This window comes from Dasypus novemcinctus, chromosome 4, assembly GCF_030445035.2.
Source record: "Dasypus novemcinctus isolate mDasNov1 chromosome 4, mDasNov1.1.hap2, whole genome shotgun sequence".
NCBI classification, from domain to species: domain Eukaryota; kingdom Metazoa; phylum Chordata; class Mammalia; order Cingulata; family Dasypodidae; genus Dasypus; species Dasypus novemcinctus.
In genome coordinates, this window is record NC_080676.1 from 47,957,671 (window position 1) to 47,977,936 (window position 20,266).

Here is a 20,266-nt window from a genome sequence, read left to right on the forward strand (position 1 = left end):
ACCTCTTAATTAGATTTTAAACTACTCCAATATTGATTAAGAAAATGAGTAAAACAATTTTGTTCTCATAATTTATTTTTCTTTCTTAGTGACCCAAATCAGCCAGTCCCTCAAGATACAAAATTCATCCATACTAAACCCAACCGCTTTGAAGAAGTCGCATGGACCAGATATTCCCAGAAAGATCAACTTTATCTCCATATTGGATTAAAACCAAGGGTCAAAGAACATTACAGAGCCAATAAGGTGAACCTATGGTTGGAGTTGGTACCACATCTTCATAATCTCAATGACATTTCTCAGTATACCTCGACAACAACTAAAGTGCCATCAACTGACATCACTTTCAGACCTACAAGAAAAAATTCCATACCTGTCACATCAGCCTTTCCCACTGCCAAGCAGGATGATCCCAAACAACAACCAAGTCCATTTTCAGTGGACCAGAGGGACTACTCAACAGAGTTGAGTGTCACTATTGCAGTTGGTGCATCACTGCTGTTTCTGAACATCTTGGCCTTTGCAGCCCTGTACTACAAAAAGGATAAGAGGAGACATGATGTTCATAGGCGATGCAGCCCTCAGCGCACTGCGACCAATGATCTGACTCATGCACAAGAAGAGGAGATCATGTCCCTCCAGATGAAGCACACTGATTTGGATCATGAATGTGAGTCCATCCATCCACATGAGGTGGTTCTTCGGACCGCCTGCCCCCCAGATTACACACTAGCTATGAGAAGGTCACCTGATGATGTCCCCTTAATGACACCCAACACCATAACCATGATTCCCAACACTATACCAGGAATTCAGCCCTTACACACATTCAATACATTTACTGGAGGACAGAACAATACTCTGCCCCACCCTCATCCCCACCCCCATTCACATTCAACAACCAGGGTATAGCCAGATAAGAGAAATAAACTCTATTTTTTTTTTGATGGATTGCAGTATATGATTACTGAAGATTCCTTGGCTTTGAACCTACAAGACTCTCAATATTTAAAAAAGGAGAAATATTATGTGAATATACATATCAAGAACCTTGGGGGTTTTGCAAATTCAATTGTACATATATACAAAAATCAACGTTAAAAATGGATTTCAATTGCTTGGAGCAATTGTTCTGAATGATACTTTTTCATTCACATTCAAGATTTAATTTTTTGAAGATTTAAGTTACATAATGGAATTAGGCATGTGGAACACCAAACAGAAAGACCTATGTCTGAAATATTTAAAAAATTTCAAAAAAAAAAAACTATGAATATGCACAAGGGACACACCAATGGAATGTCAGATAATTTTCACCAGTTTTTATTTGGAGCCGTTTTATTGTGTAGACCATATTTACATATTCGGATAAGTACACAAAGCACCAATGCTGTTAATGGCCTTAGCAGAGGCTCATGCTGATATTTGCCAGTAAAACAAAGAAGTTTAGAGACTGGCAGGTACAACATTATCACATAAGTGCTGTCAGTATAAAGCTGTGGGGATAAAGGAAACTGGATATTTTTAGCACGATGTGCATGATAATTTATATGCTTGGTGGCTGTGCTGCTGATTAAGCCGTAATTAAAATTCTTCTCATCCCATTGGAGTTTTTAATAGAAGCTTCCTCTATCAATTGGCAGAACCTAAAGAAGATTTTAAGGGGCAAAAATAATTACAATAAAATAATTCACAGTAGTTTCAATAATAGAAGGAGTTAGTTATTAAATGTATTTGAAGAAATTTAGGTATAGTGGTGAATACTCGCTGATATGAATCCCAGAAAAAAATGTTCCCATGTTTCTAATGTTCTTTTCCATTTCCATCTAAATAATTTACAGAAACATAACCCTAATTGGACATATGTTACAGGATCTATAATTTGCTGTGGTTTTGTTACTCTGTATTTTTGTTCCTTTTGATAAGGTGAAGTGTGTCCAAAGAGTTATTTACAACAGTATTTTATGATGCCCCAATATTATCACTCTGATTACAGTTCTCAGTTCATTGATTTAATCATGTTGCATGACAAAATGTTTACTAATAATTCAATATAAAGTCATCATCCTCCTGTCCCTCCTTACATCACTTATCTTTCTCACTGAGGTTCATTCACTGGAATTTAGTCATGCAATCTCAGTAGAGTGCAACGTAGATACAGAAGCTAGAAGGAGAGTCAACACCTGGAGGATTTTAGTCTTACACCTATGTGTGATTTTAGATGAATATTTTAAGAACACAGGAAACGCTTCATCCCCCTGTTGTTTACCAATAACAGCATATCACAGACCTTTCCAAATGTTTGTATATGTAATCAGATGTACATTTATATTAAAAAAAATTGAGATGGACTTAAAGAGCACATCCCTGATAAATACTTTCTCTCTTACCTGTACTATATTTCTATTAGACTAAAGTTATGTGATTTTTTTTTACATTTTTTCAGATGACTAGCAATTTTGATAGTTTGTAAGATAATGAAAAGAACTTTCTCTGACAAACTAACTGCAGTAACAGAAACCTTTCTTTTCAGTTACTCTTTTTCAAGAATGAAAGATTATTATACAAAAAAAATTGTATACTACTTGATGGAAACAACTTTGTACATCTTGGCCATGTCATTGGTCATTGCGTGAAATAAAGATAATCTGGATAATGACTATTAGTCCAATGCTAAGAGACATGATCATTGCTCATTAAAGAGCTAAAATGTTTATTGCTGTTTTGTTTTGTCTTTTTTTATAAAACAACAAAAGAAACATGATTGTCTCAAAGAGTCATTTTTCTAGACCAGTCAGGTTTTTGAAGACATGTAGTTAACTTCTCAGAAAACAGAACTGCATATTTAAAGGCAAATCTCATCTAAGTTAATACCTGATAGAATTTTAATATTATGATTTATAAGGCCCAGGAGCAAATGATTAATATCAGTTTTATACTTTTAGATACCTAGTATGTGAAAGTGTTGTCGAAATAAAATGTGCCAATTGTTTTCAGTTAGAACGCAGCTTCCAATTTTGATCATCAAAGAAGAGGTCTATTGGAAATAAACATGCAATATAGCTACATTCATGACATAAGAGTGCTCCAACTATCATAAAATAATGGATATACATTTATTCTAAAAGAATTTAAAAGCACTAAGGAAAACATTAAATTGATACTAAAAGATAAATATCAACTCTTCCAAAAAATTTCTTTGCTTATACTTCCCCCTCCCAGAAGTAATAGTTATTATCAATAATATGTAGATATTGCTCCGTAATTTCAAGTAAAGACCTCTATTAGAAGCAAAAAGTCTTCAAAATCCAGAGCGGTCTACATGCAATATTTGCCTGATGTGGTTATGCTTTTAAGACTGTGAACTGCCAGTATAAATCAATAAAAAAGAATTGTTTGACATCTGAAATATTGTTAAAGTATAAAACTGTCTTTTATCTATTGATTAAACAAAAGATTAAAAACAGAAATAACCGCAAAATAAGATATGAATGAATAATTTTCATGTGCAGTACTTGGCAAAACCAAACATTCTATTATGTTTTGATGATGGCCATATTTATATCTCTCTACCTATCCTATTGTTCTACATTTATCTATCAGTCAATCTGTCTATACAATAACTGACACCTACTTTATATTAATTTAGGAAAACAAAGCATGGTCCCATTTTCTCTAAATTAATTTATGTATCCCTGTAGTATAAATTCTGTGGAACATAAAGCAACCTAAGTTTTATACTGTTTTCAAGTCACATGATAAAGTTATTGTAAATGAAAATTCAGTTGCTAGTTTCAAACTTAAAGCAGCTAGTTTTCTGAGTGTAAAATGATGACCCACTTTAAACAGGAACATTAAGAACTGTCTTTAAAGCTGAAACATAGTTTCTTAGATGCAAGAAATGTTTTGAATATTGTGATTAAATTTTAACTGACATGTTTAAAATGCATTTGTAGATCATAATTTTCTTTAGGAAAAAAAAGAAAGTCACAAAATTAAAAAGAATGTTTTCCATTATTTATTAATTCAGATTTTTCTGCCTAAAATTAAATTGCAAGGCTGTTTAGGGTTTATGCAAATATTAAGCCAAAAAGAATGTTATTTCAATGTTTTGCTATTATATAAAATTATTGCCAAATGTTTATCAACAGATTTATGCTGTTTAAGAATATAAGTTTGGAAAGCTAAAAGTAACAGATTTCATTGTCTTAAGTTTCTATTGAATATGTTGACTGTGGACAAAATCTAATTTACTACTATAGCTACATCACAAGGTTCATCATTAACTTTTATAAAAATTGGAACTTCACTTGCTAAAGATTTAAAAATATCCAGTTTGAATTTGGAGAGATTTTCCCAGCAGCTCAAAACAGAAAATCTGAGGAAAATATAGATGATTTTATTCCTCATTTGAAATTTAAAGGGTGGCCATAATTATGCTTTAATTTAGACTCTTTGATCTGTACAACTTGAAAACAGCAACAAAATTTTTTTTTTTAAAGTCAGCCATGTGTAGTTCTAGAGGAAAACAGAATGGCAGTAATTTTTCTTACAGAAAAGAAATGTAAAATCTCAATTCTTCAATCCTATCATATTCTTCAGTTATTTCACTTGTTGGCATACTCATACTAATCTACATCATGAAAGAATATACAAAATGTGGTAAAAGTGCTCTAGCTTTAAAGATACTGCTACTTAGAAATTACTGGGATTCTTTTCTTTGGCGAGTTTGACTGAAATATTTTCACTGGACAAAATGATAAATGGAATTCTTAGGAAGCTGTCAAACATCATGGCAGTTCTTTGATGTTAACAATTTTGTTTTCTTCTGCGTTATTGGTTCAAAGTACTGGCCTTTTCCTTCATTTCTAGTAATTAGTTGTTGTAGACTATCACTTTTTTAATGTAAGTGAAAATTAGATAATTTGGCTATACTTGTGAAAACATGTTCCCAAATAAATTCAATTAATGAGTACTTCCCTGCTGAGATTTTGTTATCATTCATTTAATTATCTTGTCAAGCTTTACTGTTATAGCAATTGTTTTGGCTCTTTAATCAATAAACTAGGGGAATTCCTCCAAAAGCCTTATACCTTTCCTGCACTTGATATGATAACAACTTACCCTTCAGATTTCCATCAGTGGTCTCTAAATAAATTTCCTACTGAAGTGAAACATTTAGTGGCCAACTTGATCTTTTTCATAAGCATTCTGATTTGATTTCATTCTGGTGTTTTGTTTTATTTATATCCATGCCAGAAATCATTTCCATTTGATAAGGACTGTGGAGAAAAGACTAGAATAATCATGTGCAGGGTCTTTTCCTACTGGGACTTTATTTATCAACTATCATTATTATTACTTTTTATATTTGTAGATTCAGATAATTCAATGTAAAATTTACAAAAAGATGAATATTTTTTTAAGTTGCCAAAAGGGAACATTTCACTTAGGAAGTTCTTTTCTTCAATTTAATTTGATTTTTTTATGATGTTAAGAGGGTCCAGCTTACTCCTTGGAAAGAATAAATGAAGTGACCTTTGAGAAAGGGGTAAAAATTATTTAAGCATCTGATTTAGTGGTATTGAAGTATGGAAAATTAAATCTCTAATACATTTTAAATTTTTGCTAAATATGCAAGTTTAATTCCAAAGAAGTCTGGAGTTAATGGGGACAAGCATAAATTAGATGGGCATATAATTTTTTCTAGTCAGTCATTATTCATGCTATATGGCACATATACATTATATACTACATTGGGTATAAAACATTTCTGATAGTCTTTTCAGACACATATATTTAAAAATGGCATTGTTTATCTCCCCACATATGTACTAATATGGCAGAATTAACTCCTCTGTGGAAAATTCAAGCCAAAATGCTAGTATTTTGTGTTAAAATTATAAAAAAGTTTTAAAAGAATTTGTAAATGTATAGTAACAAAAACTCAGCAGATGAAGTTAAAGCAAAGGGATTATTTTTAAATGCCATTTCCAGAGTTGATTTTTCTATTAAATGGTGTATTTAAAGGGATTTTAGTGGTTTTTAAAAAATATATACTTTCTCCACACTCATATCTTTTAGTCAGTTAATGAGACATATGTCATGGATTTTGTAAAAGAGGCCATTGGGTTGTCATGATTCAGTTTGTGTTTGGACATCCATGGCTTTCTTTAAAAATGCATTTATTATCATGAATAAATATTACCACGTTTCCAAGTTGTGTTGACTATTTTTAAACTCAGAAATTATTTCTTCTATGTTTGGCATGCACAAAAACATTTCCAAGATAAGTATCTCCTTGCCACTTCTTCATATTGCCCATACATGTTGTTGACAGTCCTGCTTTGATGGAAACAATGATATTTTATGGTCTGTGCACCTCTTGGTGGAGGCAAGGATGTCATTTGGAAAATAAAGTTTGGCACTTTGGACACAGTTGTTACACAGCCTGTCTGAAAAAAAAAGACACATGAAAGATGGAGAAGGAGAAAGGGACGAAAGCAGGAAGGGAGGAAGAGAGGGAGAAAGAAGGAAGAAAAATTTCTCAATTTTTAATTAATGACTTTTGCTTCCAAATAGATTTTAATAGGAAGAGAACAGAAATTTTAAAAAGTCTTTTAAATCATAATCTATTATCTTTAAAGAACAAGATTTGTAATATTTAGGAAGAGAAATAGAGAAATCCAAGTCTTGGTCAAATTGTGTCATTGGCAACAAACAAAAATAACATTTAGAGTGACGTATTTCTAGTCTGGTACTATCTAATCAATAATGGTCTCACTAGAGAAGAATAAGTGATGTATGGTTATATTTTTTTCCATTCACAGCTTGAGATAAAAATGCAGCAAATAAATAAGACCTCGTGGAATCTTCCCATACATGTCAGAAAGATCAATGTTTCCAAACTGCTAAATGAACGAGGTTGCATTGCTTTGCAGGTCTCTGTGGCCACATATAGTCATCAGTACCAAATAAATTGAACAGTTCAAAAATATGTTCTAAGGGTTTCATTTCCACAAAATTGTTTTGTAGGATTTGGCTTTGTTTGATTTGTTTGTATTTCACTATATTTTTATATTCTTTGCAGGTAAGAGAATGTTTTTTTTCTGATTTGAGAAAAAGTTCCAAATATTTTCTCTAAAATGTGCATATGATAACAGTAGTTTCCAATGGAGTTCTATAATTTGAAATACTTGCTACTGCCCCAATTTTGGAGAGTTGATTGAATATCCACTTTAAACATCTTCTCTATCTCTCCTTTGCAAGTATTCAGCTTCACTGTCAGGGCTGCCTCCCTCTGTACTAGAGAGGATCTTTCCACCAGTTATTGCAGTTTCTATTTCTATGAATGCTCCCATTAAAATGTATGTCTTCCCCCAAGGTGTGGAATTTGGGGAGGATGGGAGTCTTATATAGTGATTTTGCTAAGTAGTGACTTTAGAATTGACTTCTGAAGCTCAACCAAGCAATGAGAGGGAAATTATGGTCATTCAACATATGGTGCCCACCATGTGCAAAACAGTTTTCTGTGTATTAGATACATGGGCCAACTCTATAATTTACCAACTAATATACAACTAATGTCAAGTTTGGAGTAGGTTCAAATACTTGCACTGATTCAGGTCAAGTTTTATGCTACCTACTCTTCCAAATAATTGCACAATCTTTTGTTTTATCTATTTTGTATTTCTCAAAATAGTAAATATAAAGTAGTATTTGTTAAGTATTCAGAAACGTTGGTTTAGTTACATTGCACAAGTCCACCAATGAAGGCAGGTGTGTTGAAGCCCTTTTCAGTAATAAATTCAACAATATCTGAAGTGAAAATGAATCATGAAATCTGATATTTCCAATTTGAAGCTTATGTGGCCCAACCACTTAACTGATTCCTAACACTCTACCACTATCCCAACATCAAGCCCTCTCATTGCACCCTGACATGGCTCTGGAATTCTAATTCACCTGACTACAATTTTGACTGTTCGGAATTTCTTCCATATATTGACCTATTGTTCAAAACTTTCCTTTTGAGGGTCATAAAGAAAAGTATCCATCACCTGACTGCTCTTAGAATAGTTGAAGATAGCTATCATATCTTCCATGAGTTGTATTCTACTAACACCACAATTTCCCATTTTCAGTATGAAATAGCTTACTCTTTTTACCTTTCTGATCACTGTTCTTCGAACATGCTTCCATGCCTAGATTTCTCAGGAAGTGTGATGTCAGATTGGACATAATAAATACTTCAGGTATAGGTTGACCTCTGCCTAATAGATTACCATTTCCAATTTCCTCATTGTTGAAACTATTTCCTTTAATACAACTCATGATAGTACAATACAACTCATAACAGTGTCACCTTCTTTAGTGTCTACAGCACATTGATAATTCAGATTGAGTTATACTCCTTATTAAAACTCCTTAAAATTTCTAAATGTGCAAGTGTGAAACAAATACTGCATAAGGAACACTCATTAGATTCAGTAATTTGTTCCAGCCTATGGTGACCTTTCTATCCATCCCACTGTAATGAAATCCAATAATGTAATAAACTTCCCTTCTTTCTTCACTCAAGTCATTACCAAAAATGCTATAGACTGAGGTTGAGGACAATGCTCTGGAGTCTTATAATAAAGATGGGATGTACAGTAAGAAGAAGAATAAGCTGGCATTCACTGTGTTCTGGGTTCTGCATCACACCCCACAACAAACCACTACAAACTTCCCTCGAAACATCTATTAAACAATGTTTTGCATGTATTTACTTATTAATTCATTCTTTAAAAGATACTTATTAAGAAACTATTATGTGTGAGTCATTGAGGTACTTGGTGATAGAAAAATGAATAAAACGTGGCCCCCTTTACAATATTACTAACAGCCAACTGATTAATTCTTCATCTTGTCTAGACAGACAGCACAAAAGACATTATTAGATGCCTATTCAGAATATGCTGTCTTTTATTTTAAATATTTGAATGACATCATAGTCATCCTTAGTATAATTGGTATAAATCCTCTATTCAGGGATTTATGAGTTGCTGGTGCTTTATAATAAATGGTCAAATACATAATAGAAAAGAGATATGGTTCTGCCACTGTCTTCTTATTATCCAATTCTCGTACCAATTATCTGTTGCAATAAAGATGCTGATTTGAACCAATCAAGTGTAGTTTTCAAATAGAACTTTTAATAGAAAAAGTGGTACATGTGTAAGAAAAACAATCCCAGTAAGATAAAATACTTTAAAAGTCAACCTCCCATCCATTTCAGATCCCAGTTCTTAGTCTTTCCCCAGAGACATTCAGTGTTACCAATTTGTATATATATTTCTCCCTAGATATAGAATATCCTATTCATATACAAATGTGCACAAATGTGTGTTGTATGTGGGAGGTATTGTGTGTACATATTCTAATTTTAATTCATCTGGAAATACACCATGGGGGTACACTTTATGTCTGCTCTTTGGATAAAATTGAAGTAAATAAATAATCCATAAATCCAACACCATTCTATTCAAATTTGAAATGAAGTTTGTTTTTTTCACAGACCTTAGATGGTTAAAGTTCCAAGAATAGCAAACACAATTTTAAGGAACAGAATAAGGAGCAACTACTTCAGGAATTATTGTAAAGAGATGACAAAGGAACATCAATGCAAAGAAAAACAAAAGGAGCATAACAGAGACCCTATACACATAAATATGCAAAAGGCGAAATTTGGTATATTTGAGAATTTCAAATGAAAAGCAGGAATAGACTCTTTAGCCAAAAATGGCTATCCACATATGAGAACTACATTAGGGCTATCACTCTATCACTTCAGTAGAGGGCTTTTTACTTCACATTATGCACAAAAAATAATCCAAGATGTTTTGAAGATATAGATATGAAAATCATATTTCATAAAAGATATTTTAGAAAAGCATAGAAAAATTTTGTCATGTCCTTAAAGTAGGGAAAAACTTATTAAACAAAACACAAAAAAGCATAAGTCATAAAGGTAAAGAATGAAAACTTTAAAGATTCAATAGTGAAACAAGATAAAAATTGACAAAGGAAGCACACATTGAAAGTAATTATTTGCACACATATAAGCAATTAAGTATTAATAAATGAGTTGATAGAAAACTATCAATAAGAAAAAGACAAACAATTCATAAGAAAAATAGCACCAATCAAACATTATAGATTCAAAACATATCTTTACTTCTTCTTTCTCTCCAATCCTCACAAAAATATAAGAAGAGGAATTAAAATATAGATAAATCCATGAGGACAAGAAGAACAAAAGAGGAGAGACCAACAGACAAAAGTCCTAACAAGTTTTTGGAAAATGAAAATTAGATAAATGAAAGGACATTGAGAAAATAATATAATCCTTGAAATAACAATGTAGTTCAGAATTAGGAAAGTTAAGAGATGTTCTGAAAGAGCTCAAGAATTAGAAAACAAAAATAATTTCAAAAATGAAGAATAAATTAAAAGAAACTAACACAAGAGCAAAGAATGAGTGTTTTATGAGCTATAGAAAATGCCTAAAAATTTAGAACATACAAAGGAGGAAGTCAAAATTAACAAAAGCAGAAAGAGGGAAAGAGAAAGAGGAAGGAAAGAAGGAAGGAAGGACAGAAGAAAGGAAGGATGGAAGGAAGGAAGGAAGGAAGAGGGAGGTGTGGAGGAAGGAGAGGAGAGAAAGCTAGAAAGAAATATGGGAGAGAAGGGAAGAAAGGGGACAGAGAGAAGGAGGGAAGAAAAAAATAATTCTAGAGAAAGTGAGAAGTAGATAAAGAAGATTCAAAGTACTTGTATTTGGATTCTCAAAGGAAAAATCAAGGAAACAGGAAATACAAAAAAAACTATAATTCAAGTAAACTTTCTCAAAGTGAAAGAAAGATATTTGAAATTACATTTTAAGGGCATAAGAGTAGATGAGAAAATAATTAAAACTATTCTAGTAAAATTATTACGCTTCAAAGAATATCAAAGAAACAATCCTTTGGGCATTTGTATCTAGGTAAAAAGATCAAGTCTTACAATGAAAAGAAGCAAACTGTCATCAAACTTTTTAACAGCAGTACTTCATGTCAGCAGAAAATGTAATAGCACATATAAGATTCTAAAAGAAAGAGAATGAGTCAATGATTTTATATCTAGCCATTAATTTTTCTCAACATACAAATATGAAAACTATAGACAAATTGTATTGGCATACAATTTGAAAATCAGAGAATACTGTTCCTATGAATATTCCCTGAGAAACTTACTAGAGAATGTGCTTCAGACAAACAGAAGAGTCACATTGGTGTAGGAACAGATAATGAATACTAAAAATCTATTTACTCAGAAGCCAAGACTACATGCAGGTTATACGGTGTAGAGTACGATATATAATGACGGTATGATTTGAGGATACAGACACAGAAATATAAAACATGGGAAGAGAAAAGAGAAAGCATATTAAAAACTTCAGTTATTCTCAGTAATCATATGAATGGTGGTAGCATTGCGAGTGCTGTGCTGAGACTGTTAAGTTTGTAAGGAGAGATAAAGCAAATGAGTAATATTCTGATATGCTATTTATATCACCTCCACTGTCCTTGAGAACCAGCTAAATTAATATGAAAGGAAAGATAATCTGATGCAGGAAGGAAGAGGGTAAGTAAAAATTCTGAACTTTGGATTTTAAAGTGGATGTATATGAATGAACACATTTTTTTAGCTTAAAACTTAAAAAAAGTTATGCAAACAATGTCCAAGCCCTCGCACCCCTCAAACACAGATTGTGATCTTGAAATACTATTCTCCACTTAAACACATGTGTGCGTACACATACACCCACACAAAGAGGTCTGTGACACAAACTGTACAAGATGAAACTGGTACATTTTGTCATACAAAGATTGAAAAAGGACTCAGGAACAAATATGAGGAAGCTCCCATTATCCAAACATGGGACAATTTAGGATAAAGTAATAATATCAAGGAATTGAAACAAATCAAGTTGATTTTCATAAGTTAACAATGATTAAAGAGCAAACTCTGTCACTTATGGAGAATGATTAAAATTGAATTTATTATTTTGAAAACTGATACAGAGAAAGTTTGTAGTATTTGTCTTATCATTCCTTTATGAACTGTGCAACCAGGTAACCAAATTGTAGAAAAGGGGAACTTACTCTTTGTAGAAGTGTTTCAGCTAATAAAATCAGAAATGATTGTATTAGAATATTGCCCTTATGCTACTCAATGACTGGAAACATCACAAAAATTAAGAAAACCAGTTATTTTGTGTGTCTGGATGGAATTGCACTATGTCAGTTCTGAAGAGGTTTTGCAGTGAAAAATATCCTGTATCTGATGAAGTCTCTAGGTCCAAATATCTACAGGAAATACACAGGCCAAAGAAGCATTTAAAAATATATCCTGGGGATAAAATTAGCAAAACCCAGGCTATAGAAAGTTTTACCAGTTAAATTACCTAGTTTCTTCAAAAAAATAAATTGCAAGAAAAAATGTGGTGAGAAAACATGGAGATTAAAAGAAATTTACAAAAACATTTAAAAAAAAATACTGTGTAGGGAAGTATACTGAGATAATAAAACCATAAAGAAAAGGTAGTAGTATGATACAAGTCCCAAGATAATGGCTATTTATTAGAGAGGAAAGGAGTTGTCATTTTAGAGGAGTTATGTGCAAGACTTTTGAGGTGACTTCCAAAATTCCATTTCTTAATCTAAGTGGTTTTTTCCCCCAAGAGTCTTTGTATTATGAAGCCATACATTTGTTTCATGAGGTTTTCAGTACTTCTGTTACATACCCCAATAAATTAGGAAGGATTTTAATAAAAGAAATAATATATGAAAATTGTCCAGACTTGAAAGAATAACCCTAAGTTAATTGAAAGGGCCACCAATTGCCCAGTATGATGGGTGGAAAAAAATTACCCCATCAAGACATACCGTCACAAGATGTCAGGACATCAGATAAAAAGTTCTAAAACTTTCAGAAAGAACGAAAAAAATGGAGCAGGATGCACAATATCAGCACTGGAAGCTATAAAACACTGAAGAGATGCCAGAGTTTTGAGGGAAATTATGATCAACCCAGACCTTTATATCTAAACAAAGTACTAGTCCAATGTATCACCAAGAAGACAAGGGATTCATTAAAATGGAATCCAGTGCAGGTGAGAAGTCAAGGGAGAATTCAGGACCACTGCTTAGAGTCAGGAGTAGGAGGACCCTTGGAGGAAGTCTCCAAACAAAAATGAAACTGGTTGCTATTTTTATGGTTTTTACAATTCATTTGTTGAATATGAAATGAATAGTGCCAGGGATAGTGCTTAGAAAACTAAGCAACAACAGAAATTGGTAATTGTTAAAGTAGAGAAAAACAAAAAGGACTGTAAGAAAAAGAATGTAATCCTTGAACATATATTTGTGCACACATGTGAAAATACACTTAAGCGATATTCTTACCAATGGAAAGGCTGGATCAAAGGATATTTTCCCTTTTTTAGCTACTTACATAATTCTCACTATTCATTCTCTAAGACGGTTTGCAAAATTACACTCCCACAACTTCCAATGTATCTGTTTCCATATACTCTGATCAAACTGTGATTACCAATTTTTGTAATTTCCATTTTAATATAAATGAAATATCATTATTACATTAATTTGCATTTTATATTGAAGGAAAGCATCTTTTCCTATGCAAATAAGCCATTGTATGCCTGTTCATTTTCTTTGAATATTTTTTCTATTTGGTTATTAGTCTCTTCTTACAAAATTATAAGAGCTCTCTCTTGATAAATAAAATAAGTACTTTTGTCATGCATATTATATATAGTTTGCTCAACTGTTCTTTAAATTTTTGTTATTTTGTGCTGGGCAGGGAAGTTTTGCCTTTAATTATGCAAATGCATTACTACTTTATGTTTCTAGGTTTTGTGTCTAACTTAGATTTTGTTTATTAAAAATTTTGTTTTTAAGTCACTCATATTTTCTTCATATTTACAGCTTCATTGCTTATAGTTAGATCTTTGATTCACCTGAAATTAACATTGGCATAAGAGTTAGGGAGGGTATTTAACTTTTTTTTCCTCAGAGAATTTAAGTACAATTCAGATCTGAGCAAAATGTATTGTGTTTTATCATAGAGCTGAACACTTTTTATTTTCAGTCACTAAAATCTAGAAGATTGTAGAAGAGCAAAATGATAGCCAAATTACATGTGAATTGTTACCACCTCTGCCTGACTTCTTATATTCCAGTGACTGAAACTTGCCTGGCCTCTTTGTCAGTGACATCCATTTCCAAATGTTACCCCAAGGACTTTAAAAACTATTCAGTCACTAAGCCTGACCGCACATGGGGGTCCGCATGGGGTTTTGTGTTAGGTATATTCACACCCACAGACCATTTAACTGGCACTCAATTCTAAAATAATTTTGCCAAGCCCTATTATAATCAGAAGAAAATCACTGGCAAAAGAAGAACTATGGGTAAGGATTTTGATCTAATGGAGTTAGGAGAAAACAACAAGAAAAGCATACCTTCACATGCCCCTAGATTTACAGACTTAAACCAAATACCTGCTAGCTGTTGCTATGGAATTGCCTGGGATTTGCACCACATAGGTTCCCTAAAAAAATGACAGTGGTGGTCTTGGTGTCTTTAAGACCCCCTATTTGGTGATCTTGAATTTCTTCCCAGATTATACAGCAATAGAATAGACAGTTAGCTGATCTCTTTTTCTCCTGCTGCTAGAAATATCTAACTTAAATATTTGCCTAGTTTCTTCTTTCATTGCCCAAGTCCTCTCCTGCACCTCTGATTCTCTAGTGATCATCTTTTGAGGTTGATTCTTGGAACCCACCACTTTGCTACATCACTGTTCCTATATTTTTTTATTCTGTCTTAAAGTGTCTAGGAAGAGTTATATTTGAAAAAAAAAAACCTAAAAAGAAGTAATAAAAGGCTCCACATTAAGCAAAAGAATATTTAATGGAACTATTTTTGTTCAGATTTCTATGAAGGCCTAAGCAAAGACGAATGAGCTCATGCCATGAAGCTGGCATGTTTTTTAAAGTGAGAAAAGGTTAATTGAGTATTGTGTGGGTAAGAGTGTGTATAAAGAAGCCCTTTAATTGACGGTCTAAATACACATAACCTATGTTCATACATCTTTTATCGATACCAGTTTGCCATTCTACACAAGATGTATGCATTTTTTGGCAGACAAGATAAAATAGTATAACAATGTGTGCCCAGTTTTCAATAAAACATTTTGGGGAAGTTGGGTGGGTTGGGGGAGAGGGAGCAAAACATTCCAGCTGAAGTGAAAAGATGTGTTAAGGAGAGAGAAGTATGGGAGGATTTTTCTCTCTGGTAATCATTAGGTTCCTTGAATAGTAAGTAGGGTATGTTTATTATGAGGCCTGTAGAACCATGGGGAGAAACTGAGGGCTACAGTAATAAGAGCTGAGGCTGAAGGAATCATTACTGAGAAAAACCTTAGGAGGCAAGAAGTTGTCATCAAGATAATATTCATCAATAGGAGTCAATATTCTGTTTCCTCTTGAATTTTCCATGTTAAAATCCCATGTTAAATTACATCTTCTTTACTTCTCCTAAATCCAAACGTTCTTCTTTTCACCAATAGCCAATAAAGATAAATTTAAATATTTATATGCCTTTAACATGGAATGAACTATGCTCATCTAACAGGAAGTCTTGTGTTCCTGCCCCACTTTGTACGTAGACTGGCAATACAATAAAGGGGAGAGGAGATTTGTGATTGGAGGCTATGAGATTTTTTTTTTCATTTAAGAATTAAGCCTTAAATACTTTGGCCAAATCATCTGACTACTCTTATGTACATTAAATTAAAAGAGTCCACTAAGTTTCTTTTTCCCATCTAAGGCAACTTCATTACAAAGGTGACCTTCCACCTACCTTTGTCTAGGCTCTATGCAAAAAGAACATCTCATTGCAAGTCTAGTGTTTCCTGAGTGCCTCCCTCACTTCTGTTCACATCCCCAAACTTTCTTCTTTCTGTTCACATCCCCAAACTTTCTTCTCTCATTTGTTTTGTCCTTTTTTGAATGTTCCAAAAGTATCTCGCAACTTTGGATTTACCCCGAGTGTGGTTTTTACTTTCTTCTCGGTAGCAATATATTCAAGGTAAAACTCCCAATTAGACTAGGTCCCTAGGCACCTTCTTTCCATATGCCCCATATTTATCTCATCTGTGTTCTTCTCATTATTAATCCCCACTTCAAAGTTTCAATCCCCAATCATTCTGACCTGGATTGTTAGAATATCCTCCTATCTAGTCTCCAAAGTCCTGTATGCCCCTCTAGCTGTTTACTTCTATAGGTTTCTATGATCCTCTTCCTTATAGCCTGGGCTGGAACCACAAAGCAATTTCACGCAGTTCTTCGAATGCATTGTGTGCTCCCGTCTTTCTGCTTGGGTCTTTTCATCGACTTTTCCACCTTCCTGCCTTTGTTTGGCCAACTCAAAGTTGTCCCTTCTGACTCAGCTCAGATGGCATCTCCTTTGGGTAGCCCTCTCCAGACTATGGGTTTCTGGGGATAGTTAGAAAGTCGGTGTGTTATTCGTGTTACATGATTAGTATATGAAAGAGTGGGGATCCAGATCAAGTATAGTAGGTATAGGATTAGAGAGTACTTGTGTAATAGCACCTCCGTCTGGCCTGAGGATTGAAACTTGTGTTTTAACTCTGACAAAATAATCACACTTTAATTGTCTGCTTCTCTATATCCTCCTCAAGCCTGTAAACTCTTGAGATCAGGACTGTCTTATTTGCTAGCGTAGGTTGAAATTTGAGAAAAAAATGGCATGTACAGTCCCTGAAAATGTCTTGAATTTACTACCTTCATGATTTTTCTCATGTTGTTCCTTTGCTTGATTTTCATTCCTACCAATTTGCCTTCCCTCCTACTCTAAACAAGTGCCTTGTTCCATTATAATCCTACTTATTTGCCCAGGCCAGACTCAGGGTTCTTTCTTCCAAGGGCATTCTTCATTACACCCACTATAATTGATCTGAGTTCCCTGTTATCTGCATACTAAACATGAAAACTAAATCGCATGCTAGTTTGTAGTGTTCTCAATCTCTGTTTTTCCTCCCACACTAGATGAATTGAAAATAGGAACTGTGCCTTAAAATCTTTGTACTTCCCACATCAATTATCACAGTGCTTTGCAGAGGATCAGGCTTAATATATACTGAATAAATTATTGTGAAATAATTTCTCAAAGCTACAAACTTTTCAGTATTTTCTCTAGAAAATGTTCTGTAATAGTACTTTTCTCCCCTTGTGAATTTCATCTTTCCCATTCTAAAGAGGAAGGATGTGATTTATTTCCCTTACAGCACTGCAGCAAAAATCCTTCTGAAGTCTAGGTGAAAGCAATAGAAGTACATGAATAATTCTATTTGGTATAGGTGAAATTGTAATTAATTCATATCACTTCAACTGCTGTTTCAAAGACTTAAAGACGTCCAACAAGAAAGTTTCTCCTCTACCTAAGAGCAATGTGGAGATATGTGGCTTTTTATGTTCTTTCTTCTCCTCACTAACATGGCCATAGCACGACCACCCATCTTTAGAGATGCCAGCCGAAATCAGACATAATTTGTAAAGTCTTTCCTGTTTTCTTTAAACTGAAAATATTCCCTTCTAGCCCTGAATATGTACAGTACTATTTCCTCATCTTTCTTATAGCAGTGAACTCTTTCTGCCTTGTATTTTTGTAAACATTTATGCCATGTCTTTTTCCCTTCTAGAGTATAAATTCCTGAAAGGTAAAATCATTCCTGGTTTCTTTAATTTTTGTCCATAGAAAAGTACCTTGAACATACATGTTGGTTCAATCTCTTATACACACACGCACACACACACACATATATATATCTTTGAATGGTATGTGATATATAATATAAAGTTTTTATATATTAATATGACATACCCATTACTCCTATTTGTATCTTTGGAGTAGAACTAATATCTATATCAAGTCAGTCAGCTCACCATTTCAAAAGTGATAGAATCAGATTGACAGATGTTATTAGAACCTACACTGCTGCACCAAACTTATTTTGGTGCCATTACTCTCCCTACTAAAATGCAGCAAGAGCCACAAATAGAATTTTAATCTCATGTTTTAGATATCATTTCTTTTCCCAAACTTTCTCTGACCTCCCAAAGTTTCATTATAATTTCAAAACATAGTGCATAGCTGCCTACTTATTTGATAGCCTTGTTTCGTATTTCTTTGAGGATGGGGACTACATCATCATATTGACTGTTATATTCTCACTGCTTAGGGATTCTGCTGTAATAGGCAGAATAAGGGCCCCCCAAAATGTCCATGTCCTAAGCTCTGAAACCTGGGGATATGTAGCAAAAGGGATTTTGCAGTTGTGATCAAGTTAAGGATCTTGAGATGGGAGATTATTGTGGATTATGTAGGTGGGCTGGATGAAATCACATGTGGTAAGGTGCAGGTAAAGATAAACTCCTCATTTTCTGACTTAAGCAACTGAGTGGATAAGGAAAATATACTTTTAAAAAGTGTGCTTGTGGGTAAAGCTTACACTCTTAAGATATGTTTGATATCAGTATCTTTATAGAAAACCAGGTAGAGACGTCCAGGAGAGAATTGAAAATTTGGTCCGGGAACTCAGGGCAGCTCTGGTAAAACCTGGAAGCCTTAGAACATGAGATGAGAATTGGAAAACAGCTACAAAGAAGGCTAGAAAGGCAGTCTGATGTTTCTTAAATACCAAGGGAAGCCAACATCAATTCAACAGATGGCAGTTCAGATGGGCAGTGAAGGTTTTTGAGCTGGGAAATAATCTAATCAAAGTAATGTTTTTAGGAGATTAATCTGGTGGCCTTATGTAAAATGGATTGGTGGAAGAAGATATATAAGACAGAAATACCATTTAGACTTTACAGATAACTTTCAAAGATACCTCATTTGATCCTCACAGCAATCTCATGAGGAAGATAAGACAAAGAATTATCAAAAGCTAACTTTCTATGTCATCATAAAACTATTTGAATCATAGTGATTACTCCAATCTACTTTAAAACTTTACATATAATTTGCAATGGGCTAAACGTCTCATGATTTTAACCAGTGTTTTAAGGTACATGGTCAAATTCCTAGCCCCTAATATTCAGGAACCATTTATCAAAGCAAATCTAGAGAAAAGAAGAGAGAATGAATCTAATTCATCTATAGGAAAAAGTTCAGTTCATAATTAAGCCACATTTTCCCCAGGGGAAAAAATAACATATTACCTTTATTAAGTGGAATAGCAAAGTTTTTTCTATACATTTGTTGTAGCAGGTGCTTTTTATCATAAATCACTATTGTTATGATGGAACTACATTTAGCTTAACCTTGTTAACCAAGAGAAAACATTTAGATGAACCTATGAAAAGTTCTCAAGAAGGTCTCTCACAAGGTACTTTGAGATTTTAATACTGACTCTAATATCTATCTGACAAAGCTTTAAAATTGCAGAGCTTAACATCACAGACCACAATGAAAGAGTCTCTGGGGTTATATCAAGGTGCTGTTAAATCACCAGGAATGACTTGGTCAGAACAAGACAAAAATAACTGAGAGAGTGTTCAACTAAATTAGGTTATAAGCTCAAAATTTCTCACCATCACTATTCCCAATTTAATTCTCTCCCTTTGATTTATGGGAAACTGCCTTGAAACATTCGCATGAATTATTCAGCACGTAGCGACATGAGAAAAATATATGCTTAACTTCGTATGGGTTAAAATGGGTTGGGAGGCTGATTTCATTGTGACTCAAGTTTGTCCCCGGGTTCACTTTTGATGCATGATTTGCCTCTTCAGCATCACTAATCCAGATAGACCACTATCATTTTGGACATGTTCACGGGTAGCAATGCACTTTTTTCAAAACACAAAATTAGCAATTATTTATGAGAGCTCGGTGTTTCATTAACCCAGGATAGGGCAGGAAGGCCCAAGACCTTACTGCTCAAGCTATTGTCCATGGATCAGCAGCATCAGCATACCTGGGAGTTTGTTAGAGAAGCAGTACCTAGACACATCCCACAGACAAAACTAGTGATCAAAGTCGGTAGAACACTGGGTAGTTCACATGCACATTACAGTTGGAGAAGCTCTAATCTTTCACACAGCTCTCCATGTTTAAATTTCAGATACTTC

General features: G+C 33.7%; 1 protein-coding gene across 21 annotated transcripts in view; it reads left to right on the forward strand.

The window, feature by feature from the left end:
* NLGN1 (neuroligin 1) overlaps positions 1–6,219 on the forward strand; it is a 913,900-nt gene extending 907,681 nt beyond the window's left edge. For 18 of the 21 annotated variants that reach the window (XM_058295343.1, XM_058295351.1, XM_058295334.1 and 15 more), the window contains one exon: positions 90–6,219. In XM_058295343.1, the coding sequence (XP_058151326.1) occupies positions 90–912 (823 nt within the window). In that variant the 3' untranslated portion in view covers positions 913–6,219. The remainder of the gene's footprint in view (positions 1–89) is intronic. The other 3 variants (XM_058295354.2, XM_058295336.2, XM_058295355.2) reach the window with 1 other exon arrangement.
* The last annotated feature ends 14,047 nt before the right edge of the window (positions 6,220–20,266 follow it).